Genomic DNA, 24,184 nt, shown 5'->3' with positions numbered 1-24,184 from the left:
CTGGTTTCCCAGGGATCAGGCTCTTGTCACTTCATTCCCTCTCTGCCCATCCATGACTTCTCTTCCAGGGTCCAGAGAGTGTCCCATCTCATATACAGCTATTTCTATGCACTTCATCCACAACCAGATATTGTGCCAGGTTCCGTGGGAGATACGAAGGACAAGACCTCCCCTCAGTGACTTCCTGTCCCACTGGGGGGACAAGAAATGCTTATTTTGGTGATGGAACAAGGTACTCCAACTTTTTTTCCCCTCAAATAAATCCAGGGCCCCAGGCTCACCCCCTTAATTGGCTGGCATAGGTTCCATGATCTGTGGTCTGACCCAGGAGACCCTCTCCACTGACAAATATAAAGTGGGCCATAATGTTTTCATTCTAACAGGCATTACAAAACGACTTTTCTTTTTCTTGTTTGTCACAGTGACACCTGTTGATAAGTTCCTAGCATCCTATGGAAGGGATTATAAAGTTGGTACAGATGAAGAGAGACAAGGTCATGGCAAACTTTAAAATCCTGTGAAAATGATCTGAGCTGCAGAGCAGTGGGTATGTGAGAAGGTCGCTGCTACCGTGGCATTCTGCACACCTGCTGAGACTCAGGTTAGTTCCCTAAGGAGGTGGCGGGGGGGCTCCCATCAGGCCATGGAATATTCAGATAATCATCTTTCTGCATCACTCCTTCATCCAAAGCCCCGGAGGGCAGCTAGGGAAGGAAGCTGGACAGCCCTGGGCCCATGCTGCCTGGGTGAGGTGGATGCCAGGGCCGTGGCTGCAGGAGCACCAGCCCCCCTCCAGGAGACAGTCCACACAGCTGCCACGCAGCAGACGCTGGTGGGAAGAGATTCGGACTCCTTGGCTGGGAAGCACGACTGGCATTTCCTGACCTTCAGTGGGACTCCAGGGGAGCTGTGACTCGGGGCTAACAAAGGAGATGGGGTGTGAGGAATCTTTCACCAAATCCCATGCAAAGAATCTGCCTCAGTGGTCTTAGTTTGCATCTGGGGAAAGGAGGCCCGTAAAGGAAAGGGAAGAGAACTTGTCCAGTTCCTCACAAGCAGATCCGCTGAACACGGGTGTGCAGGTGTGAAAAGGGCACTGGACGAAGTTGCAGTCTCAAAGATCTGGATCTTATACCAAATCTTGGTTGGGTGGCTCTGGACAAAATCCCTCCCCTCTCTGGCACCTAGTTTCCTGCTTTGCAAAACTGGGATTAGGCAGCTGGCTCGGGCACTGTCATTCTCATAGAGGAGTCACAGCACCCTAGACGGGGCACTGAAAATGTAAAAGTGTTTGTAGGTCATTGAACGTAGCCGAAAGTCTCCCCACCTAAGGATGCTTCCGTTGCCACGGCAACCGCCCGGCGAGCGTGGTCCCGGCGTCCCGCTGAGGACGCTGGGACGGACCCTGCCCTTACCAAGATGGCGGCGGCCACAGGACAAGGGGAGGGGTTGAGCGCTGTCGGCCAGGCCAGACCTTGTCTCTGTTTCCGCTTTCTCCTGCCAACGATGAGCTTTCGTCAATACTTGTTCTCTTTCCTGGTTCTGGGAGCCCCGGGAGCCAGGGAGGGAAGGGTTGCCTGCAGGGTTTGGGGCAAATCCCCAGAAGGGGAAGGCGTGACTTCCGCGTCCCGCCGGAAGTGACGCGACAATCGCGGCCGCCGACAGGTGGAACGGCAGGTGGGTTCAGGTGCCAGCCTGGCTGGGACCCGACCGTGGGATCAACGCTTCCGGTGAGCTTACAGAGGCACCTCCCAAGGGCCTGGAGACCCGTGGGACGGGCTCTGGGATCTGAACCTAGCTGCCCTGGTCTGGAGCCCTCCACCCCCACCCCGTACCCAGTAAGAACCACCTACCCACACGGCGGGGACGCCCGCCACCGTCCCGAGGGGAGGAGGAGGCCCGGGGTCACCAGGACTGGAGCTGGCATGTAGGCACATCAGTTCCCCAGGCCCTACGCTCCTTTCTCTCCCGGATCCAGTTCTCTGTTCCGCTGCCTAGCTGGGCAGTTGGCCAGCTCACCTCAGCTCTGGGAACCATGTTTGCAGACTTGGATTATGACATCGAAGAGGATAAACTGTGAGTATTTTGTTCTCCCAAGCCCCCAAAGTGCAGGTGCCCCAGGGCCCAGATCCCCTTACTCTCCAGCGGCACTGACCCTTGCTTCTCCGCGGTGGATAAGGTCGCGTACTGTAGCAGAACGGACCCTTCCCTTCCAGGAGCTCACCTTCTGTAAGGGCCGTGCGCGCGATAACAGACAATTACAGTGCAGGGAGAATGCCCTGGCTCCCGGGAGAGCAGGGCAGGCGGAGTGGGGTGGCAGGGGAAGCTTTACACGGGAGATGGCAGCTGAACCAGGTTTGGAAGAATGAATAGGAATATCATAAACATACTGTCCTTCCCAAGGTAGGCAATTAGTGGGACAGGTTTTCAAAAGTTAAGTTAGTCCCCTTATTAGACTGTATCCTCCCTCCGAGCAAGGACTGGGTCCAGTGCCCTTTGTGTCCTCGGCACTTCATAAGGTGCCCGAGGTCAGTAGGTTATTAGCACATATTTTTTTTGGATGAATGAGTGAATAAGTGAGAATGTTTACCACAAAGCCCAAGTAAGGGCTAATTTATAGTGAAAACGGAGAGGTAATTGAGTAAAGCAGTTGAGAGGTGGGTGATGGATAGTTTAACAGGGGAAGGCTTCCCAGAGGAGGTGACCATAATGTGCCATACGTACCTGGGAAGGTGACAAGTCTGACTCAAACCTCAGAGGTAGAATGTAGCAAAGGGAAGGGGGGGGGGTCTATTTTTATGGAATGCTTGCTATGAACTGGGTTGAAATTAAATGCCTTCTATGCACTTTATTACAAGAACTTTGATAAAGTAGCCATTTTATCCATGCTATGTTATGGATGAGGAAACTGAGATGCAGAGAGGGTAACTTACCCAAGTCCAGAGCTGAGTAATGGCAAAGCTGGAATGTGATCCCACATCTGCACGAGTCCAGGAGCTGTGCACGTTTCAGCACAAAATGCTGTCTCTTCGGCCAAGTGTGAAAGAAAGGGCTGTGCAGCATTTGAAACCTCTTGGGGTTTTAGAAGGCCTGTCCCCTTCAGTCATCCGTCCTCCAGGAGACTCAGCCTCGTGTGTTTCCCTTTCTAGCGGAATCCCCACTGTGCCTGGGAAGGTGACCCTGCAGAAGGATGCTCAGAACCTGATCGGGATCAGCATTGGAGGAGGGGCCCAGTACTGTCCCTGCCTCTATATCGTCCAGGTATGGGGTGCTTTGGGGTTGGGGGTGAGGTCCTGGAGGGGCCTCACAAAGGTGGGTTCCTGTCTCCCCTCTGCAGAGCTGGCTCCTTCTCTTTCTTGAGGTCTGACCTCCTAAGAGAGGCTCCGACCACCCCTTCCCAGTAGGTCTGCCCTTGTTTTCCTCTGTTATTTCCCTCTTCTAGTTGCTCTGTATCTAGCTGCTCTTCCAGACTGTGTACTGTGAGGGCAGGGTCTCAGGTTGCTTTTCACAGCAGCCAGCACCTGGTAAAATGCCTGACATAGAGTGGACATTCAATAAAAATGTCTTTAGTGAACCCACAAAACCAGCAACCTTTGGTACTGGCACAAGTGAACTGTAGTGAAAAGACTAGGAATGGCATTGGCCTGAGTTCAAATGCAAGCTTTCCTGGTTAATAGCAAATCAGTTAACCTCCCAGGGCCTCAGTTTCCTCACCTGGAAAGTGGGGATATAAAATATGTAAAGATGTGCATCTTCAGGCGCTAGCTGCTGTGGCTCAATGGATTGAGCATTGGCCTGTGAGCCAAGTGTCACTGGTTCGATTCCCAGTCGGGGCACATGACTAGGTTGCAGGTCAGGTCCCCAGTTGGGGGCGCGAGTGAGAGGCAACCACACAGTGATGTTTCTCTCCCTCTCTTTCTCCTTTCCCCTCTCTCTAAAAATAAATAAATAAACAAGTTATTAAAAAAAAAAAAGATGTGCATTTTCAGGTTGTTGTGAAGATTAAATAAAATGACGTAATATGATGCCTGGCACAGAATAGGTACTCAGAGAACAGTAGCTGCTACTATTTAAAGAATTTATATATTTTTAGAGAGAGGGGAAGGGAAGGAGAAGGAGAGGAAGAGAAACATCGATGTGCAAGAGAAACATCGGTTGGTTGCTTCTCGCACACCCCCAAATGGGGACCCGGCCCACAACCCAGGCACGTGCCCTGACCAGGAGTCGAACCAGCAACCTTTTGGTTTGCAGGAAGATACCCAACCCACTGGGCCACACCCATCAGGGCACTTCTGTTTTTATGGCAGTTGTTCACTTTCCCAGGTGATCTGCCGGCGGTAATGAAGAATTCTGTGGTCCCTTGTAGAGGGAGCTGCATGGTGGTGTTCTGTCGGCTGTGGCTCAGGAGTGGGAACAGGCAGAGATCCTTCTGTAGCCTTGGAAGGGAGCTTGCCACCTCAGACATAAACTTGGCCTGGATTCTACCCTGGTCTAACCTGTTCTGACAGCTGAGCAGCCGTTGGAGGCAGAAGGGAAAGTATGATCTCTGAGGATCTTGCAAAGGAGTCACTTCTAGGCCTTGAAGATGGAGATTCCTGGGACCTAGTCTTGCCGGCTCAGGTGTTGCCTTCACGAGTGGTTTGGCCTCTTTCAGTCCAGGGGGTATTCGGGAGGCCCTCCTCCCCAGGCCTGGTCTCCTTGCCAGGCGCCTGCTTCGCTTCTCCCCTCCAAAACCGCTCTGCTTCCTCTCAGCCCGTCTCATTTTTGGCTAAATCAGGGTCGGTCAGCTCTGAGCAGCATTGTTAGAAAACCCATCAAAGAAGTGACGCTCAGCTGGGTGTGTGAGGTTTGGTGTATTTGACATTGGAAAGGGCAAGTCTCATCAGTTGCATCTACCTTCGGCCCCCCCACCCCAGGAATGTGGGGTCATGCATTTCTGTCCATTCGGGCGTCTCTACCCTTTTTCCCTGGCACCACTTAAGAGACCGGAGGATAGAGGCCAGGACTGAGCCAGGTGTTGGGCGGGTGAAGGGAATGACTGCCTCTCAGCAGGTGTCTTCTCTGTTCCCCCTTTTCTCCCCGACCCCACCCTCCTTATGCACCCCCAGGTATTTGACAACACCCCGGCAGCCCTGGATGGCACCGTGGCAGCTGGCGATGAGATCACCGGTGTCAATGGCAGGTCCATCAAAGGAAAAACTAAGGTGGAGGTGGCAAAGATGATTCAGGAAGTGAAGGTAAGGGGCCCTGAGTCAGGAAAGCCACTTTGGAGGCCCCAGCAGGCCTGGCAGGGAGACTGGCCCTGTCACTGCCGCCGTCCTCAGCACCGGGGTCTGCGCCTCACTGCCACCTCCCTTGGCTTCTCCTGCATTCGCTCAGTCAGTACGAATTATGCTCCTGGCCTTGTGCTGGACTTTGGCAAGGGATTGGACACCAAGAACTGAAGGTCCCTGTCCTCGAGCTCCTGGGGGAGCGACCAGGCTCAGAATCCAGCTTCAGGGCGAGCCACTGTGTCCCCAGTGAGGGCTGGAGCTGAAGCTTGAAGTCCAGGGTGAACTCCCCTGGGTCATAGACACCCAGTAGGTGTCAGCTGAGCCATGGTGGGCGTGAGAGGGGGCAGGAGGGGAAGTGGAGCCTCCCTGGCCCATCCCTGTAGGAACATTCATTCCAGTGGGTCCGCCTGGGCTCACAGACCCCCCAGGGACTCCTCTTGGCTCTGGAGTGGCTTCCGGTCCAGCTGCTGGTCTTCTTTTCCCCGGCCACAGTCAAGCTGCCAGTCCTAGCTGTACCCACCCTCCCAGCCCCCCGCTGCTCCCGCCAAGGCACCCCAGAACCCTCACAGGAGCAAGCACGCAGCCCTTTCGCCACTTCCTGGAGATTTGCTGTTAGTAACTTGGGACACTAATATGGTGGGGGAGTCCCAGAGCCTCAGGGTGATTTAAAAGTCTCCGAGTTAAGGGTTCCCACTGTAAACTGAGTTGGCCAAGTGTTTTAGCTCCCTCGACCCCTGCATCCTAACTGTTCCTCCCCTCCTCCTCCATCCGGGTCTCAAGGACCCGGTACCAACATCCCTGCCAGCCCCTCTTTCTTGCCTTAGCCCAGCGCCTTCTTCCCTTTATCCTCTTCTACCCATGGTGCCCGTTCCTCCTGCCTTTAGGGCGGAGAGTCCAACCCTGTCTGTCCTTCCCTACGTCAGCCCCTTTAGCCAAGGGGCAGATGGGAGCTGCGGCTCAGGGCTCCCTTGTACAGAAGGAAGTGACAAGGGTCATTCAGAGCCCAGACACTGCTCCACCTGGTCTGGATTTTACCGTCCCAGGCATTACCTGCTGGGCCGAGGAGCTCATCACGGAAAGTGGCAGGCGGTGTTTCCTCCTGGGTCAGAACCAGGGTGCCTGTGTGCCCTTCTGGGGCCTCCCCTCCCACCTCACCGTGGCTCCTTACCAGGACCCTCCTGGTCGTGCCTCGCCTCAGCCCCTCGCGTTTCCGTGGGGACAGGAAGGAGCTCCTCGTGTGTGTGTGTGCGCGCGGCCTTGACCTTAACGCAGGGATCTCCCACTCTCAGGTGTGGGTGCCCAGAGGGAGGAAGGGGTCTGCTTGTAGTCACCCAGCCGGGTCGGCACTCAGGGCTGACCCCACTACAGTGCTCCCTCCCTCCCCCTTAGTGGCTGTCAGTGGCCCCAGCACATGTGCCACGCTCTTGGGGAGCCTGTCGCATCCAGCCCTGATCTGACACATCGGGTTAGTTCAGTTTCCCTTCAGGACCCAGTTTTGAAATCCTGTCTTGTATTTGAATGGATTCGGCCCCATGGAGAAGGCCGTTAGGGTTGCCAGGGTGAGAGTGACCAGTGCCTCACGGGGTCAGGGAAGCCTTCTGGGGAGAAGTCGCTCCTCTGTTCCAGCCCCCAGGACTGGACTCCGCAACTGTCCCCTGCGTTGGCCTCCCGTGCTGGCTGGGGCCAGTGCCGGGCCCCGCTCCTCGGCACTCCAGCACCAGGCACAGGGAAAGTGCCGGCCACGGTCACGGCGTGCACGGTGGGGCGCAGGGCTGCGGGTGGCTCAGAGCGCAGGCGGGCCTCTGTGCAGTGGAAGACGATGCAGCGAAGGCTTAGAGGGTGGGGGAGCGCAGCACGCCTGACCTGGCTGGGGCGCAGGGTGTCCGAGACTTCCAGGCTCTGTGACAGCAGGGACCATGTCTGCCCTTGTTGCTGCTGAGCCCCCGGGGCCTGGGATATAGAGAGGGAGGGACCTGGGAGGGGACCGCTCGCCACACAGGGCCTGCTGCAGCCCTCAGTCTGGCAGGGCTGAATTTGGGGTTCTCTCCTGACCGCAGATTCTGGGGCAAACAGGCCTCCCCGGGGGAGGGGCTGGGGGCCTGGAGACTCCTTCTCACCCCTGCCCTCCTTGCTTTGCCAGGGGGAGGTGACTATTCACTACAACAAGCTGCAGGCGGACCCCAAGCAGGGCATGTCCCTGGACATCGGTAAGCGGGGCCAGAGCAGCGCCGTCCGGCGGCCCCCCCCCGCCCCCCCCGCGCCCCCAGCCCTGGGCTGCCTCTGTGACAGTGTGTCAGTAGTTACGTGGTCGTGTTCTCTAACTTTTCTGGCCAAGCCGAGCCACAGGCCGGGGAGGGCCCCTCCTCTGGGACCTTGCTGCTCTGGGGTTGTTCTTTGTAGGCCAACCCCTCAGCTCACCACAGCCCAGGTACTCACCCTTCCAACAGGGAGGGCGCCCCAGCCCTGGCCTGGCACCTCAAGCCTACCTGCACACCCCCTTCCACCTCGGCCTCTTCTCCCACCCAGCTTCTCACAGGAGAGCTCAAGGTCTAGGTTGGACCTCAGGCCAGCTCCCTGCCCAGCATGCCCCAGACAAGGCGCCTTCTGTTGTGCGGCTGGTTCTAGAAATACTTAGGACTCCAGAGTGGAGAGCAGGAGAGGTCCTCTGGACCAGCCCCCTCATATAGCTCATACAGCTCAAGGCCTGAGACCCCTAGAGAGTGCTGTGTCCCCTGGGTCAATGCGCACCCAGGTCCCTAGGCTCCAGTCCAGTGCCCTTTTCCTGTATCCTAGGGCCAGAGCCACCTCCTGATTTTTAAGGAAAGAGGCCAAGGACTGACTGAGTCTGTCCTTGGGTTCTTCCTCCATAACCCTTTGTTCCCACCCTGGCCCCTTCCAGGGACTAAGCGCGCAGCCGTGCCTCCACTAACTGCGTCTGGGGTCCCGGTCCGCTGTCATTGACAGCGCCCCCCCCGCCCCCCGCCACCCGGGACACCGTGGGTCTGCATGTGGAAGAGGCTCTGACTCCCCTGCAGCTGTGGCATCTGGGCTCTCAGTGAGGAGCCGCCCCCTGGGGCCCCAGGCCCTTGGCTCCTTCCAGGCTCTCTCACGTCCCTGAAATAGAGCGTGAATGGGGCTGGGCCCAGTACCCCCCACTGGGACCCTCCCCACTTCATAGTCGCCCCACACCAAACCCCTCGTCAGCCCCTCCGGCCCCAGCGTGGTCCCCAGTGTGTGTAACGAGGTGGGGCAGGGATGGCCTGCGGGCCCAGCTGCGGACTCCTCCTCACTGAGCCCCTTTGTCACCTGTTCCCAGTGTTGAAGAAGGTCAAGCATCGGCTGGTGGAGAATATGAGTTCGGGAACCGCAGATGCCTTGGGCCTGAGCCGGGCCATCCTGTGCAACGGTGAGTCCCTTCCTCCCACCCAGCCCTAGCCCAGAGTCTCAGCCCCGGGGGGAAGGGCGCTGTGGCTGCCACCAAACCACTGTGGGTCCCTCTGGCCTGGCCCTGGCCTCTTCCCATGGGGACGATAGTCACCATATCTTTGAATCTCCGGAGGCCTGTCTGGCTCCCACGGTGCTGTCCACAGAGGTCAGCTGAGCCACCTTACAGCCAGTGTCCCCCACCTCCAGCCGAGGATTCATAGGCACGGGCCACAGACCGGGAGACAGACTCACAGTGGGGAGGTGCCTCCTTCCGGCTCCCCAGGCTGGTGCTTTGCCACCGCGCCAGCTGCCCTCATAGCCAGGCCTCAGCCCCTGCGCCAGTGCCGCGTGCGCCCTCATCCCGGCCCCGCCCGGCCCCGCCGCTGCCTTCCGCCGGGAGGTGGCGCTGCCGCCCTCGGCTCAGACCCTGCGCTGCGGGGTGGGGGTGGGGGTGGGGGGGAGACCGCGGTGCACGCGCACGTCACACCCACACGCGTGCGCGCACGCTCTCCCCCCAGGGGGGCTGGCGAAGCACTTGGTCCTGCTTCTGCCGTCATCGGCCTGAGTTTATAAACAGCAGCATCTCTGCTGTACGTGGGGGTGGATATAAATACCTATATAAATTGTAGGCACAGCTGGGCACATGGCTTCATTGGCTGGGATGTGGGGGTGGGGCCAGAGCTTGTTCCCAAAGGCTTCTAAAGTGGAGGCTGCTATTTTCGGCCTCCGGGTGTCTATAAATCCCTGTTACTGTAGTTACCATGCGTTGAGATGGAATTAGAACTGGCGGTTGTGTTTTTCCCCTCAAACCTTGCAATTTCCCCAGCCTTAAATAGGGTTTCTAAAATGGAAGCTGTCATGACGTCCCATGACCCTGCTAAAAACAACAGCATGCTGCTGACGGGGCCCCTCCCCGCCGGGCTGGCCAGGCGCCAGAGCTCTGAGGCACCACAGCCTCACGGAGACCTCATGGTGCCCCCTTCCTGGCCTCGGGGCCCGAGCCTTCCTCCCCTGACAGTCCAGAGAAAGGCCCAGACTCGGCCTCTGCTCCTCCCTCCTGGTCAACCCAGGAGACTTGGTTGGGGGGGAGCGCACCCCAGCTTGGACAGCCCCCTGCTGTGTGCCTGTGATCGGGTTGCTTTACCTCTCTGTCCTCTGTTTTTGTGTGTTTGTTTTTTGTAAAACAAAGTAGTTCTGCCCCAAATGCTCCTGTGGAGGAAGGACTGGGAGGTGTGGTGAGAGCCTTGAGGGGTCCTGGCTCAGAGCACGGGAACTTGGGGAGGCCAGGCCTGGCCGAGGGTGGGGGGCACGGCAGCCGCCAGCACGGCCCGGCCCGCAGTTGCTGCTGGTGCTCTCCGCGGGGGCTGGGGGCTACCTCACCCCCGCCGGAGTCGGGGCTGGCGCTCACTGCTGGGGGAACCCTGCCCAGCACGGCTGCTCCCTGCCTGGCCCTCTGTGTCTGAAAGGCCTGGCAGTCCACCTGCCCCCATTTCCAGCCCTCGAGGTGAGGTAGCTGCCCGCACCCCACCCCTCACAGCCATTTCTGTCCCCGCCAGCCCCTGGCTGGCCACTGCCTGGCCCCTCTGCTCCACGGTGAGCCTCAGGGGCACAGCGTGGCTCTCACTCACCCAGTCATTCCTGGGCCGAGCATGGTGTCTGCACACAGCGGGTGCTCGATACAGCCCCGTCCAATGCAGCTTCCCATCTCGGAGCCCCTCCAGGATTTCGCCTTCCCCACATTGTTCCGCTCTCTGGGCTGGCACGTTTGCTTCTCCTGTGCTGGGGGCCACAGTGAGTCTGCGTGACACTGATTGTCGATATGCGTCGCCTCTGTCACTCATCCTGACCACCGTCCCCCTAGGCTGTGGGCAGGGTTTGTGTCAGCCGTGCGGGGGGCCATGGCTGCTCGGGGGGCCATGGGGAGCCACCCACAGGCTGGCCTTGGCCTTGCGGAGGGAAGTGCCTGTGTTACCGTCGCCCATCTTCCCTCCGCTGTGCCCCAGCCTTCTGGGTTGGACCGAGTCTTAGGAGTGTTGGGGGGACCCTGCCTCCCGCCTGGGTGTTCTGAGCTGTTTGCAAAACATCTCCGAACCCAGCTGCCTCTCAGGTGCCAAACCCCCCACACGGACCCTGTCCTGTGCTGACGCTGCTTGTCCTCTGGGCTCCTCTGCCCTCAAGCCTGGCTCAGGCCGCCCCACGCACTCTGCCCCCGTGGCTTGCCGAGACCGACTGACCCCTCCTCTCTCTGATCCCCACAGACGGGCTTGTCAAGAGACTCGAGGAGCTGGAGCGGACTGCTGAGCTCTATAAAGGTGGGCAGCACACCTGGCCAGCAGTCGCGAGGGGGGCTGGACCGCGTGGGGGCAGGGATGCCAACCTCCAAAATTCTAGGACTGTGGCCATTAACAATCCTTTTTAGAAAGTATTAAGACTTACATTTTCAGATTACAAAAGTAATACATACTCATAAAAACTCAAGTAAGAGCATGTGTAAACATAGGGAAGTCCTGGAGGGCAGGCTCTCCCAGAGACACAGCCACAGGAGGCCTGTCCGCCTCCCGCCCCGTGGGGTCCTGGCTCCCGTCTGACAGGGCTCCTGGCGGCTGGGGCTGGGCCTGGTGGGCGGAGGGAGATGTCAGTGAGCCCGGGAACAGCACAGCCTCGGGGGTGGAGTGGAGGGTTAGAGGCTGCATCCAGGGCCTGTGTGGTCCCCGCCACATGTCCCCATCCCCCTCTGTGTGGTCTCTCCCACAGGGATGACAGAACACACCAAGAACCTCCTACGAGCCTTTTATGAGCTGTCACAGACGCACCGGGGTAAGGGCACCCCGACACCCCTGCCCGTCCCTGGGCTCAGCACCCCCATGTAGTAAGGGTGTGGCCGAGGTGCGCAGGCAGCCACCCCGCGTCTTCTGACCCCGGGTGGCTTCGGGCAGGGCAGCATCTAGGTGTGAAGGGGGCGACGTCAGGGGCCGGTGGCGAGCATCCTGACCAGCTGGTCTTCAGTGGGCCGCCACTCGTCTGAGCCCCATCCCGCCTCCCTGCACTGCCACCTGCAGCACACGAGGCCCTTTCTTTTTTGTGGTCCATTCCCTCCCAGGCCTTCAGCTGGATGGGGCAGCTGCACTTAACCCCATGTTCCAGTTGGGAAAGGAGAGCCTGGGCAGAGGAAGTGGTCACACAGCTCCTAAGGGGCAAAGCTGGCCTTAGGACCGGTGCTCTGCCCTCAGACCGCACCGCTGCCTCCACAGCTGGCCCCGCCTTTCCCCCCGCTCCCTTAGGGTGTAGACCAGCTCCCTCAGCAGGATAGACGGCTCCTTTGAGCCGGAGCCCCAGCTTCCTCAGGGTACATACCCAGCTCTCAGGTCCTCTAGGGGTATCCCTTGCGGTATAGATGGCTCTTGGGATATAGACCCCATACAGACCTTGGCCTCTGGCCTGCCGTGCCCCTGCCCCCTCCCCCACAAGTCCCTTGCTTCTCCATTAAGGGCCAGGTAGGGCCACCTTCAGGGCACACTTGTCATGCAGCTTTTGGGGACGTGTTCTCCGTGATCGGAGTGCGGGAGCCCCAGCCAGCTGCGAGCGAGGCTTTTGTGAAGTTTGCTGATGCCCACCGCAGCATCGAGAAATTTGGCATCCGACTGCTGAAAACCATCAAGCCAGTAGGTCATGTGGAGCACCCATGTGTCAGCTCGGGCGGGGAGGGAGGGGGCAGCGTGCCGTGCAGAAGAGGTCCTGTACTGGAGTTGGAGCACCTTGGCCTCGGCGCTGACCTCCAGGTGGTTTGTGACCCTGGCTCAACCCCCGAATCTCAGGGCGCCCTGGGCCTGTCCTGTCCTCACATCTCTGAAGTGAATAAGACCACCTGGGAGCACCTGTGGGCTCTGACACTCTGCGTGCACTAGGAGACTGACACATCAGTGCCATTCCTTGTCACCCTGGCCAGCCTGGCCCCCTGCCCGTGGGGGCCTAGGCATCTGCCCCCTCTCCTCTTCCAGATGCTGACAGATCTGAACACGTACCTCAACAAAGCCATCCCAGACACTCGCCTCACCATTAAGAAGTACCTGGACGTGAAGTTTGAGTACCTGGTGAGTGGTCTGCAGCATCTGGGGGCACTGGTCTGACCCGCTGGGGTGCGAGCCCACCTGCAGAGTGGCCTGCTTCTATTGGCCACTCGATGGCAAGCAGGACGGGGCCAGGACTTGCCACGTCTGATCAAGGATGTGAACCAGGGCCTGGGGAGGCGCTGGGGAATTGGGCAGCAGCTTAGGCCCCGCCCTGGCTGCTCAGACCCTCGGGGAGGCTGGGAGCCTCGGGTGGGCAGAGTCCTCACCCTGGACCTCTTACCCCTGAGGACTTCTTGGTCACTTTTAATAATGGGTTAGGATAGGTCAGTGGTTATGCAGTGGGTACCGAGGGATGTTCATGAGTTTTATGTTTAAATGATAATTCGGGGGTTCCAAAGGAGTTGAGGGGAGAGGCTCCTGTGAGCAGGCCGCGGCTCCTCTGCTGTAGGACTTTTGAGCGCGTTAATAGGCTCGGCTGCAGCAGGCGTCTGCAAGGCCCTCCCAAGCTGCTGGGACCCTGGGCCCTGTTTCCCAGAGCACCTCTTGGGACTTCAGTTTGGTAAATGAGGGACTGCCTTTCAGGCTCTTCCCCGCTCCCAGATGAGTGCCCTCCTGTCTGCTGCCACCAGGCCCACCCCGAGCAAGGCCCGTCTGAGCGAGGCACTCCAGCCTCGGTGCCCCCAAGGACGGCGGCCAGCCTCACGATGGGTCTTGGCCTCTGCCAGCTGAGAGCCTGCAGGCCCGGAGGCCAGGCATGGCTGCTCCCCGGGGTGGCCTCAGGGTCGTGTGGCACATCAGGGCAGGTGTTCAGGAGGTGCAGTCCCGCTGACAGCCGGGCCTCCCCTGTCCTCCACAGTCATACTGCCTGAAGGTGAAGGAGATGGACGATGAGGAATACAGCTGCATTGTGAGTGTCACGGGGGCGAGGGGCACACGGCCTGGGATCGGAAAGGCTCGGGGGTGCAGCCTTCCCCTACCTGCCTCACAGAGCCTCCAAAATGTCCCGGCTCTGCCCGGGACACCAGGTGGGTCAGGCCAACCTGGGAGAGGCCGAGGGGGCTTGGCCAGGCTCTTGTTCCTGAAGATTTGGGGCCATCCACCCTACCCCCGCCCGTCTGGCCAGCTCGCTGTGGGACTACCCTGTGCCCACCCCCAGAACAGCTGCCCCCCGCCCCCCGACTTTGTGAGGTTCTTGCAAGGAAAACCTGACTTTCCTCACTCCTAAGAGGCCTTTTTTATTCTTTTAATTTGGAATATTTTTGATACCAGGATCCATCTTATGGCGGAACGTTCATTTATTTAATGTGGCGAGGGTTTGGCTTTTGTTTTTTCACAAAACTGTGAAGTGCTCCTAGCCATCCCTGGCGTCGCAGAAGTGAAGACGCCTGGTGGCTTTGAACAGTGCTGTGGCACAGGGGTCCCCTGGGCCCCGAGCAGACCCGCCACCCCACCCGGGGCCTCTGACGCGCCCCCTCCCGTCTCAGGCGCTGGGGGAGCCCCTGTACCGCGTGAGCACAGGCAACTACGAGTACCGCCTGATCCTGCGCTGCCGCCAGGAGGCCCGCGCCCGCTTCTCGCAGATGCGCAAGGACGTGCTGGAGAAGATGGAGCTGCTGGACCAGAAGCACGGTGAGGGCCTGGGCGGGCGTCGGGCCGGAGGGTCGTGCTGCGCGTCAGTGAGTCCCACGCCGTCCTCGGTGTGGGGCGCTGGGTACTGTCTGCCCCAGTTCAGAGCTGAGAAAGCAGGCCCGGGAGGGAGAGCACCTACCTGAGCTCCCAGGGCCCAGCCAGGCCACTCACTGCTGAGAAGCAGACCCAGACAGAGAGCCCTGGCAGGAGCACACCCCCCTCCCGGGGCCTGGACTGGGTGGGACTGGGTGGGACTGGGCTCCCTGGGGTACGGTCCACAACTCCTTCACCTCAGCAGGGCGCCTCCGTTCCCTCAGCTGGAATGGAGACCTGGGTTCTGCGGGGGACTGCACAGCCCTTGCTTTGCCCCCCCTCCCAGTGTCTGAGGGCCCAGGAGGTGCACGAGGGAAGCCTAGACAGGGAGGCGGGTCCTGGCAGGTGTGGAGGGTCCGCCTCAGCCCACGGTGCCCCTCCGCCCTGTCCCCCCCCAGTCCAGGACATCGTGTTCCAGCTGCAGCGCTTCGTGTCCACCATGTCCAAGTACTACAATGACTGCTACGCTGTGCTGCGCGATGCCGACGTCTTCCCCATCGAGGTGGACCTGGCGCACACCACGCTGGCCTACGGCCCCAGCCAGGACGTGCTCACTGACGGGGAGGACGAGGAGGACGAGGGGGACACGGCCGCCGGGCAGCCGTCCAGGGATGCACAAGGGGCTGCCGGGCCCCTGGACCAGGGCGGAAGCTGGTGTGACTCCTGAGTGCGCCATGGGAAGCAGTTCTGGGGGGTAGGGTGAGCAGGAGGACGGCAGCATGGAGGGGAGGCTGGGCCGCCGCGAGGCAGGGTGGCATACAGAGGTCTGCTGGCTTGGGGCGCCTGCGTCCCTGCCCTTCTGTCCCAGCAGCGAACCCAGGCTTCTGCCCAGGAGAGGCACTAGGGCTGTGACTTTTAACCTGGACACTGGCCCCTCCACCTTCCTTCCCCGCCTCCCCAGACAGAACGAGAGCTTGGTCTCTGACCTGCCCTAGGAAAGAGAGGGCAGGAAGGAAGAGGCGTTGGCGCTGGCAGAAGTCCAGGACCCATTCCTCGTGGGCACCTCTGCTGGCCCCACCTGGAGTCTGCCGGAGTGGGGGGCCGGGCTGGACAGCCGAGGCTGGGGCCCGTGTCTCATGTACACGCTGTCCTCGCCCCAGGCTGGCCCCACCCCAGTCCACACTCGCACCTCGGTGGCCTTTATTTATTTTACTCCGCCCGCTCAGCCCCTTTCCTGGGGAAGGGCTGGGTGCCGGGCCTGTACTGAATAAACAGACCCAGACGGAGCTGGGCTCTCTGCAGTGGCCTCAGATCTGCCTCTCCTTTCAACACCTCCGCCCTCGTCTCCCACCTCCCTGATCACGAGGGCAGATGAGCAACGGGGCTGTTGACATTGTCTTCCTCTCCATCACTGCTCCTCCTCCTCCTCACAGCAATTCTGCCCATTAGCACTGCTGTCCCCACTCACAGAGGGGACACTGAGGCCAAGGCCACACTTCATATAGAGACAGAGTGGGCTTTGAGCACAGACTCGTTGGGTACAAAAGACTACTTTCCCCCCGCCTCCCAGGCCTTCTGCTCTGCAGAGACAACACCCGCCCTCACCTCCATCCTTCAGGGCTTCTGGCTGTGAACTAAACCTTGATTTGGGGACAGGCAGGACAGACACTGGGTCAGGAGGACCTGAGGCCCCTAACAGGAGAAAGGTGGGGTGTCCTGGCCACTCCAGGTGCACCCTTCTGCCAGGCTGTGGGCAAAGCCTGGAGGAGGCCCTGTAGTGCTCCGTGTCTGCAGAGTGGTGGGCACAGGGTGACTGGGTGTCCTGCCTCACCTGAGCAGTTCCAGTCCACACCTGTGGTCCCAGTGTGATCACTGACAGTGGCCCTGCTCCCTTTCTTTCTCTTTTTGATTTAACCTTTATTGTACTTTTTCCCCATTTACCATTTAGTCCCCTTATATGCCCCTCCCCACAAGCCCTGTTCACTTTCAAAAGAGCCCGTGTTGGACAATGAGTTACATGGGCGGAAACCTGAATGGGATTGTCAGGCAGGACTGGGACCATGAAGGGAGGGACAGGCTGTCACCAGGGTCTACATGGGTCCCTCAGAGCTGTCAGGCCATGGCACCTTTGAAGGGGTGGCCAGCGTGGAGGCCTGGGGCACAGACTGGAACTGGCAGCCTAGGTTCCAGTCACGGCCTCTGGGACCCCGGGCCACTCCCTAGCTTCCCTGTGCCTCAGTGTCCCTCTGTGACTGTGGCTAATAATGGCACCCACCCCACTGGGTCCTTGGGAGGATTAGATGAGTCACCATTTGTAAAGGGCTGAGACCAGAGGCTGGCCCAGCGTCGGTGCTCTTGGAGTGTTTGTTAAATAAGACATTGCCACCGCTGTGGCGGCGCGGGGGGGCGGGCGGGGGGGTGGCGGATGCGGGGTACGTCCCCTCCTGCTGGCCGGCCTCATTTCATTTTCCTCCCTGGTGAGGTGGGCTCTGCTGGGGAGCATGGCTGGACGGAGTGGTGGACAAAGGCTGCTTTCTCCACTGGGGCCTGGTCCCCACACTCAAGATTTGGAGGGAGGGCAGCAAAGAAAGGGGCATCAGGTCTGTGGGAAGACGGTACGTACGGAGTCTCCCAGGCAGGGTGACCTGGGGCTCCCCGCACCGCATCAAAGTGCAGGAGAGCAGACATCCTGGGCCCCCAGAAGGGAAACAGGTGACAGGGGCAGCTCTCAGGACCACGGTGGTGTCCACAGGGACATGTGTCCAGGCCAAAGGCCTGAGGACGCCAGAGTTGTATCCTAGAGGGGACTTGGAGCTCAACTGGGGGAGGCCCCTCTCAGGAAGGTGAGGGGGTGGACACCTTGCAGGGGGCAGCAGGGCAGGTACTGGCTCCAAGCTCCTGGACGCCACAGGGTGGAGTCACTGTCACTCTCGAGCACAGGAGGAGCCTGAGGCTCAGGCCAGGATTCAACCGGGTCCCTGACTCGGGGCCCATGTTCTTCTCTCCGGTGGTTCTGGGTCCCTCCCCGCGAGCAGCCTCCACCCGAGCGTGGGCAGGTGCTGCCAGGCTGGGAACACCTCGCCCTCCCCCTTCCCCCACCTCTGGCCTTTCCCATCGCCTGCCAGGTCAGAGGGCCCTGCAAGAGCCCCTCAGACGCCCCCTGCCCAACACCCTCCCCGATCAAAGCCGCGGTGAAGGCGCCAGAACAGAATCTTCTGGGTTTCAGCAGAGCTTTATGAACTTGGGTTTCGCCGGGCTCAGGCTCTGTCCAGGCACAGCGGCTTCACTGGCGGGAACGGGGCCGGCCATGGCCCACTGGCCGTGACGGCGGAAGCTTCCCACCTGGACCCCAGGGCGGACCACCCCTGAGCAGCCTCCAGTGTGCCAGACCCCCGTGGAGCAGCAGGGGCTCGGAGAGGGGAAGCCCTGTATCTGAGGTCACCGGCCCCGCTGCCTGTGCCCCCGCACTACGCAGACTCAGGCGCCAGCCCTAGCTCTGTCTCGGCCGCGCCCTCGGGTTCTGGGGGCCCAGCCGACCGGCTCGGCACCTCCAGGGCCTCCAGGCCCCCGGGCTCCTCGCTGGGCAGCGGCTCAGAGTCGCCTTGGGCCTCAGCGGCCTCGCTGTCACTGGCCCCGCCCTCGCTGCCCGGGCTGGGCGGGGAGTCCCGAGAACCCCGCAGGCAGCAGTGGGTGGCCACAGCCATGAAGACCCCAGCCAGGACCACCTCAGAGCCAGCCAGGTAGAAGATGATCTCGTAGTTCTTCAGCGCGTCCACCAGGCGACCTGGGGTGGAAATGGGAGGTAAGGGCATGGGGGACACTCCCTTCCCCCCCGAATCCTCAGCTAAAGGGCAGTACCCTTGATTTGGGGGAGCTCTTGGGTAAGACACACGGTGCCCCCGTCTTGATTCCCATTTCACAAATATAAAACCCACACAGGCTCTGCCGTCTGAGACCTTAAAAATGTCACCTCACTTCCCTGGACCTCCATTTCTGAGGCGACACGGGGCCTTCAGTGAGGCAGCACCTTACAGCGTACAAGGCGCCCCCTCTACGCTCAGATTCAACCCCCACGTGCACCTGCGAGTTGTCCAGCTGGGGACAGTTGGGGTGGGAGTGGGGAAGGAAGGGTCACTGGGCTCAGCCCCGCTCCTGGGGGCCCCAACTCTTGTTCTTTCCACTTAATATTTAGGGGCCTGTCTCAGCTCTCCCACTGCCCCCCCTCCCGACCTCCTCCTGCCCCTCCCAGAGGCCCGGGACCCCACACTGGGCTCATTAGCACGGCTGGGACAAGGTTTGTGGGTCGCCACTCCTATTTTCTTCTCTATTTTCCAAGTTTCCTATCCCAGGCACATCTTACTGTCATTCTCAGAAAAATCTTTTACAGTAATTGTAAACTTTCCCCTGAAGTGTGGCCCCTCCAGGGGCTCCTCCCAACTGTGACTGTCCAGACCAAGCTGTGACCCCTCGGTCTGCACCGCTGTGGCCTTGGGGAACTGCCCCAGTGACCCCTAAGCCAGCTGCCCCCTGAGGCCTTCTGAGCATCATGCCACCGAATTTGTCTTCCTGGTTCCTGTCCCACCCATACACCTGCCTTCTCTGCCTATTACATCCACCCCAGGGTTGCACGAGAAAATAAAAGATGGGTCCCTGAGCCTCTGGGGTGCTAGTTTTGTGGCCTTTGGTGTTGGGCTGGGAACCTTCCACACACAGGTTTGGGAGCTTTGTGGTTCCCACTGGGTCAGGTGAGATGGCCATGCCTGATGAGACACTCAGCCAGCCCAGCCCTGGAACGATGGGCAGCTCACCCCATCTCAGGTGCAGACTGGGCTCCAGCAAAGGTGACCTCTCCCTGCCATTGCTCCATCCCCACCGCTGACCATAGCTCCCTCCTGCTCACAGGCAGGCTTCCTGCTGTTTTAGGGGTCACCAACAACCCGGGAAGACCCTAATGTCCCTCACCCCATCTTTCCAGTCCTAGCTCTTGTCTTGTGTAGGAACACTGTCTCCCCAAACATACCCTGTGCCCTCTCCTGTGGGGCCTTCCCTGCCCTGAGGCTGCCTTCAGGCCAGCACCTCCAGGAAGCCCTCCCCGATCACCCTTGTCAGGACGATTTTCTAAGGGATGATGAGTGCAGAGTGCCCAGGGAAGAACCCAGTGCACCTCCTTCTCTATGTGAGCACACTGAGCAACCCCACTCTGCTCCTGGCCCCTGGGCTGGTTCCCCAAAGACACTGTTCCTATTCCAGTCACTGTTAGAAGCTGGGGAGACTAAAGCACTCAGATCAGGTGTGGGCATTTAGCGCCGGGCAGGACTCTAATTCTGGGACTGCAACTTTTACTAGGCCTGCATGTCTCAGTTTCCCCATCTGCAAAAGGAGAGTAAGGATTTGTACTTTGTGCCAGCTGCTGGAGATGACCCAGTGAGCCAGCAGCTATCAATGCTGGGTTCTTCCTAGCACTTTTTCTGTCTTTTCCATCCCCACCCAGAGCTGGTGGTACTGGCTTGGAGGAGGGGGCTACTAGGCCATGTGAAGGGGAGTCCGCCCCATCAGGCTGTCTCTTCCGAGGGGTCGTCCCTGGAAGTTCCATTTTACAGGAAGGGGGCTTCCCTCTGGTTTAGGGGCACTACGCCGCGCCACCGCCTCCTCCTGCGGGCGCACCGGCAGAAGGCGGTCCGATGAGCACGGCCAAGGCCTCGATGAGCAGCACCAGGCCCAGCGCACTGGGGAAGCGGTGGGCTCCCACGGCCGCCATGAGCACCTCGAACTGCAGCGCACCCACCATGCCATAGGACAGGCCGAATGCCACGCAGAAGGCGACAAGGGCGCCGTAGGAGCGCGCGCGCGCGCTGCTCAGGTCCGTGAGCCCATTGGCCAGCAGGGCCAGGCTGAAGAGGTAGGCGATGTGCGGCCGCAGACGCGCCAGGCCAGCGAGAGCGCCGCACGCTGGCCGCGCCACGATGTCTACGAAGCCCACGATGGAGAGCAGGAAAGCGGCGTCCGCGTCGGGCACGCCCGCGTCCTTGGCGTAGTTCACCAAGAGGATGGCGGGCACAAAGAGCCCTAGCGCCATCAGGAACTTGGTGACGGCGTACACCGCGAAGGCGCGGTCGGCGCACACGGTCACGTCCAGCAGACGTCGGCGGGTCCTGCCGCCAGGGGGCGCCTCGCTCCGTCTCAGCCCCTGGCGGCCCGCCCCCGCCTCTCCGGGAGCGTCGCCGGCGCTGTCCGTACGAGGCGAAGGGCCGGGGACTGGCCCGGGCGGCGGCCGCATGACCGCGCCGCAGGCGCAGCAGTGCAGCAGGAGGCCGCCGAGCAGCAGGAAGCCGCCGCGCCAGCCGAAGCGCTCGAGCAGCTGCTGGCCGAGCGGCGACAGCGCCGACAGGAACACGGGGCTGCCCGCCGCCGCCAGCCCGTTGGCCAGAGGCCGCCGCCGATCGAAGTACAGCCCCAGCATGATGAGCGACGGCTGGAAATTGAGAGCCAGGCCCAGGCCTGCGGACAAAGCGGCGCTGTGCCAGGCTCCCCAGGGGGCCCCACCCCATAGCACGAGGGAGCGGACAGATTCCCCGGGGAACTGAGCAGAGGGACTTGGAGGACAGTTCCTCGTGGGGAAACTGAGGCCAGGAGTGCTAGCAGCAAGGACTCCCGATCCCCACCCACAGCCGCGCGGGGGAGGAAGGCAGCGGGTGCCCTCACCTGTTAGCACTCCGGCTGTCAGGTATAGCTCTAGGAGGCGCGTGGCGAAGGACGCCAGAACCATGCCCGCGGAGGCCAGCAGCCCACCCACCAGCATTACTGGGCGACAGCCAAAGCGTGTCACAAGGATGCTGGACACCGGGCCTGTGGGCAGGGCAGAGTCGCTGCTCAGGCTGGTCCAATCTCCTGTCTGGTGGACAGTCTCCAGGCTTTGCACCTCCCAGCCCTGGACGACTGCTCAAGGGGATAAGGTCACCCTGGTTCAGGGACCCAGAGAGAGCAGTGTCTGGTAAGGTCATGGAGCTTGGCTAGGACAAACCAAGGAGACAGTGCCCTGTGGGGGACTCAGAGCCCCCCATCCCCACCCTTCCTGAGAACACAGAACCCAAAGCAGGAGGGGCAGACCCCACTTCCTATTTCACAGCGTGGGACCCTGGCGTGGGCTGCCTTGCTCCCCAGGCTCCCCCGATCCTCATCCCCACCCGGCAACTGCTTCTCCGGGTAACTCCAGCACCGCCCCCATCTCCACAGGTGGTTAGGGCTTGGAGGAGCAGGAATCTCATTTAGATCTCAGTTGCCTCACCTGTAACATAGGCAGGTGTGGGTTTTTTTGGCAGGAATAGTGCGGCCCTGCCGCCGGCCAAGCTTGCCAGGGCAGCCACCTGCGTGCAGGCTCCACCTCCGGCCCCTGCCCCTTTCTGTCCTCCCCTCCCTTCTCTCAGGTGCCAGAATTTCCAAAGGAAGAAAAGGGTTTCCGTGCCCGTCTCCAGGAGCCCCGTGGATGCTCCGGGGATCAGGCAACTCCTGGTCCCTAATCCCACCCACCCCAGCCCGGGGAGGGGGCGCTGACCCGTGCCATAGAGCATGGCGAGCATGATGGAGGACACCCAAGCCGTGTCGCTGTAGCCCGCGCTGAAGTCGCGCATGAGCTCGCGGAAGAAGACGCTCACGGCCTTGGGGAAGCCATAGGCGAAACCGGTGACCACGAAGCAGGCGCCCAGCACCACCCAGCCCCAGCCGCCGTCGGGGGGCCCCGCGCCCCGCCGGGGGCCGCCGGCGCCCATAGCCACTGTCTCTGCTGGAGGAAGAGGAGGCAAGAAGGGAGCGGTGAGCGTCTGTAACCCAGACAATGAAGGGGGATGGAGACCCAGTGTGGGGAAACCGAGGCACAGGCCTACCCACATGAGCCAGGCTCAGGGAATGAAGCCAGGAGGGGAAACGGTAAGAACCTCACCCCAAATCCCCCCTCCTCCAGGGAAGGATGAGGGGAAAATAGGGTCGTTCCCACCTGCGGCTTGACGTCAGGAAGGCTTCCTCTGGATGGTACCCCTTGCTCTCAGGACCTAGTGGGTGCAGGAGAGAGGGTGCTGGGGTGCAAGAGCCCGGCAGCCGGGGTGTGCCCGCAGGCGTGGGCAGGGACAACATGTCCCCAGTGTGCATGTTTGAGGGTCTCTGGGCAAAGAAACCAGGCACGAGGGCTAAGTGGGTGGGGTTTGTTCACCTCCCTGGCCTTGGGGGACGGTCCTAATTTTTCTCAATGATTAGGAGTGACTACTGTCCTTAGAATATTATGGGGGAAAAAAACAAGGAGGCGTTTATAGCAGAGCATTAGCCTGTTTCAGAAGCCGAGGAAGCCGAGTTCCAATTGATCCCAGCTTAGCTTAGCTGTGGATCTGCCCTGACTTGGACAGGTCTCCTCCCCTCGCTGAGCCTCAGTTTCCCCACCTGTAAGATGAGAGATTGATCACTGCAGGCCAGCAGGGAATCTTGGGTTGGGGGTTGGAGCTCTGGCTCCCATTGGACAGGTGTGGACCTTTGAGGGGACACCAGGAGAGAGACCTTCTGCCTTCTAAGCTGCTGAGAGCCTCCCCAACCCCTACATGTGCAAAAACCAGCTCTGGAGCTTCTAACACTGCTGGAGCTCAGCCTGGGGGTGCACACCGCAACCCACGTGCCCCCACAATAGATGAGGAGGGTGGGCCTCAGAGGCCGGATGGACCAGCCTACAGCTGGGCACGAGCCTCCCTCCCTCCTGCAGACCCTCCTGGCCTGGGGTCTCCCTCCTGGCACTGGGCAATGCCAAGGGGCCTGTGGGTGTCAGGGACTCCGCCCCTTTCCCACCAGGACCAGGTCTGGCTTTTCCTGCCTGTTGTCCCCTTATCATGGGACAAGAGCGTGGCCCCTGGCAGCCCTTGCCCACACTCACCAGAGCCGTCCTGTGGGTTTGGGTGACCAGCCTCACATCTGAGGCCTGCAGGGAGGGGCTGCCCCACTGGCTCCCGGTGAAGCCTCGCCTGGTTGGGGGCGCAGCCAGACTCCCAGGCCCACCTGCAGATCAGCTGCTGGCCGGGCTCTCAGCCTGACAACCTGCCTCCCTGGGCCTCCCCGGGCCTCGGGCTTAGAGCACGCCCCCACCCCCACCCCTCTAAGAGGCTTTTGCCTAGGAGGGGAGAAGGGACAGGGCAGAAACCAACCTTGGAGCCCCAGGCCTGCCACAGAGAGCTGGATAGATACGGAGGCCCTTCTGTGTTCCAGAGCCTCAGGAGGAGGCCACACGGAGCCCTTCCCTGGGGGGGTCCTCGTGGTGCTGGGGCAGAGCCCTGCCCTGGAAAGAGCCCACTGTCCTGAGTCACCACTATTCCTCTCTTGCCCCTGACCCCCAGGCCACATTCCAGGGGGGCCTCTGTGGCTTTCCCTTGGATAAGGCTAATCCAGGGGAGCCTGGGACTGGCGGGCAGGGAGGGTTAGAACAAAGGGTGCTGTGTCCCAGGCCACCGGAGGTGACTTACTGAGGGCCCTGGACCTTGGCCACTGCCACCCTCCTCTGGAGGGGGAACCATTCATTTCCTGGGGGCCGGAGGTGGGGGTGTGGGGTGAGGGCGTTAGGGTTAGACCTAGAGATGCTTAAGATGAGGCACGTGAGGGGCTCGGAGTGAGTGAGGCTCCCAGGCAACTGCCAGTGCCCTTCAGTGGCTCCTGGACCCCATTCTCCCGTGGGGTGTCTCCATCCCCAACCCCACCCAGTCCCCAAGTCAGAGACCACCAGCGCTG

General features: G+C 60.7%; 2 protein-coding genes across 5 annotated transcripts; one reads left to right on the top strand and one right to left on the bottom strand.

Moving 5' to 3' along the window:
- Nucleotides 1–1,441: 1,441 nt before the first annotated feature.
- Nucleotides 1,442–15,741, top strand: PICK1 (protein interacting with PRKCA 1). Of its 4 annotated transcripts, none has more exons than XM_090272450.1 (13): nucleotides 1,442–1,677; nucleotides 1,979–2,076; nucleotides 3,150–3,261; nucleotides 5,109–5,237; nucleotides 7,414–7,480; nucleotides 8,590–8,679; nucleotides 10,958–11,011; nucleotides 11,454–11,516; nucleotides 12,228–12,361; nucleotides 12,698–12,790; nucleotides 13,626–13,676; nucleotides 14,254–14,398; nucleotides 14,890–15,741. In XM_090272450.1, the coding sequence occupies exons 2-13, from the start codon at nucleotides 2,036–2,038 to the stop codon at nucleotides 15,156–15,158; spliced, it is 1,248 nt and encodes a 415-aa protein (XP_090128576.1). In that variant the 5' UTR covers nucleotides 1,442–1,677; nucleotides 1,979–2,035; the 3' UTR covers nucleotides 15,159–15,741. The 4 variants fall into 4 exon arrangements, with proteins under 4 accessions (XP_090128576.1, XP_090128573.1, XP_090128574.1 ...); XM_090272447.1 differs by having other exon boundaries at nucleotides 1,442–1,730; XM_090272448.1 differs by having other exon boundaries at nucleotides 1,442–1,838.
- A 2,157-nt stretch (nucleotides 15,742–17,898) lies between these two features.
- On the bottom strand, nucleotides 17,899–22,197 carry SLC16A8 (solute carrier family 16 member 8). Its single transcript, XM_090275328.1, has 4 exons — nucleotides 21,984–22,197; nucleotides 21,134–21,277; nucleotides 20,096–20,929; nucleotides 17,899–18,215 (listed from the first exon to the last, which is right to left on the bottom strand). Exons 1-4 carry the CDS (start codon nucleotides 22,195–22,197, stop codon nucleotides 17,899–17,901), a joined length of 1,509 nt encoding a protein of 502 aa, XP_090131454.1.
- Nucleotides 22,198–24,184: the final 1,987 nt, after the last annotated feature.

The sequence above is a fragment of the Furipterus horrens genome, unplaced genomic scaffold (genome assembly GCF_987537825.1).
Source record: "Furipterus horrens unplaced genomic scaffold, mFurHor1.1.pri manual_scaffold_4, whole genome shotgun sequence".
Classification (NCBI taxonomy): domain Eukaryota; kingdom Metazoa; phylum Chordata; class Mammalia; order Chiroptera; family Furipteridae; genus Furipterus; species Furipterus horrens.
This window is presented reverse-complemented; position numbering and strand designations above follow the sequence as displayed.

Excerpts from the sequence above, each read along its gene's own strand:
- SLC16A8 (XM_090275328.1), bottom strand. The coding sequence starts at position 22,197 with ATGGGCGCCGGCGGCCCCCGGCGGGGCGCGGGGCCCCCCGACGGCGGC. Across the intron at positions 21,278-21,983 it reads CGCCATGCTCTATGGCACGG|GCCCGGTGTCCAGCATCCTT; the intron begins GTCAGCGCCCCC and ends CCCTGCCCACAG. Across the intron at positions 20,930-21,133 it reads GACAGCCGGAGTGCTAACAG|GCCTGGGCCTGGCTCTCAAT; the intron begins GTGAGGGCACCC and ends CTTTGTCCGCAG.
- PICK1 (XM_090272450.1), top strand. The coding sequence starts at position 2,036 with ATGTTTGCAGACTTGGATTATGACATCGAAGAGGATAAACT. Across the intron at positions 7,481-8,589 it reads GGGCATGTCCCTGGACATCG|TGTTGAAGAAGGTCAAGCAT; the intron begins GTAAGCGGGGCC and ends ACCTGTTCCCAG. Across the intron at positions 14,399-14,889 it reads GCTGCTGGACCAGAAGCACG|TCCAGGACATCGTGTTCCAG; the intron begins GTGAGGGCCTGG and ends GTCCCCCCCCAG.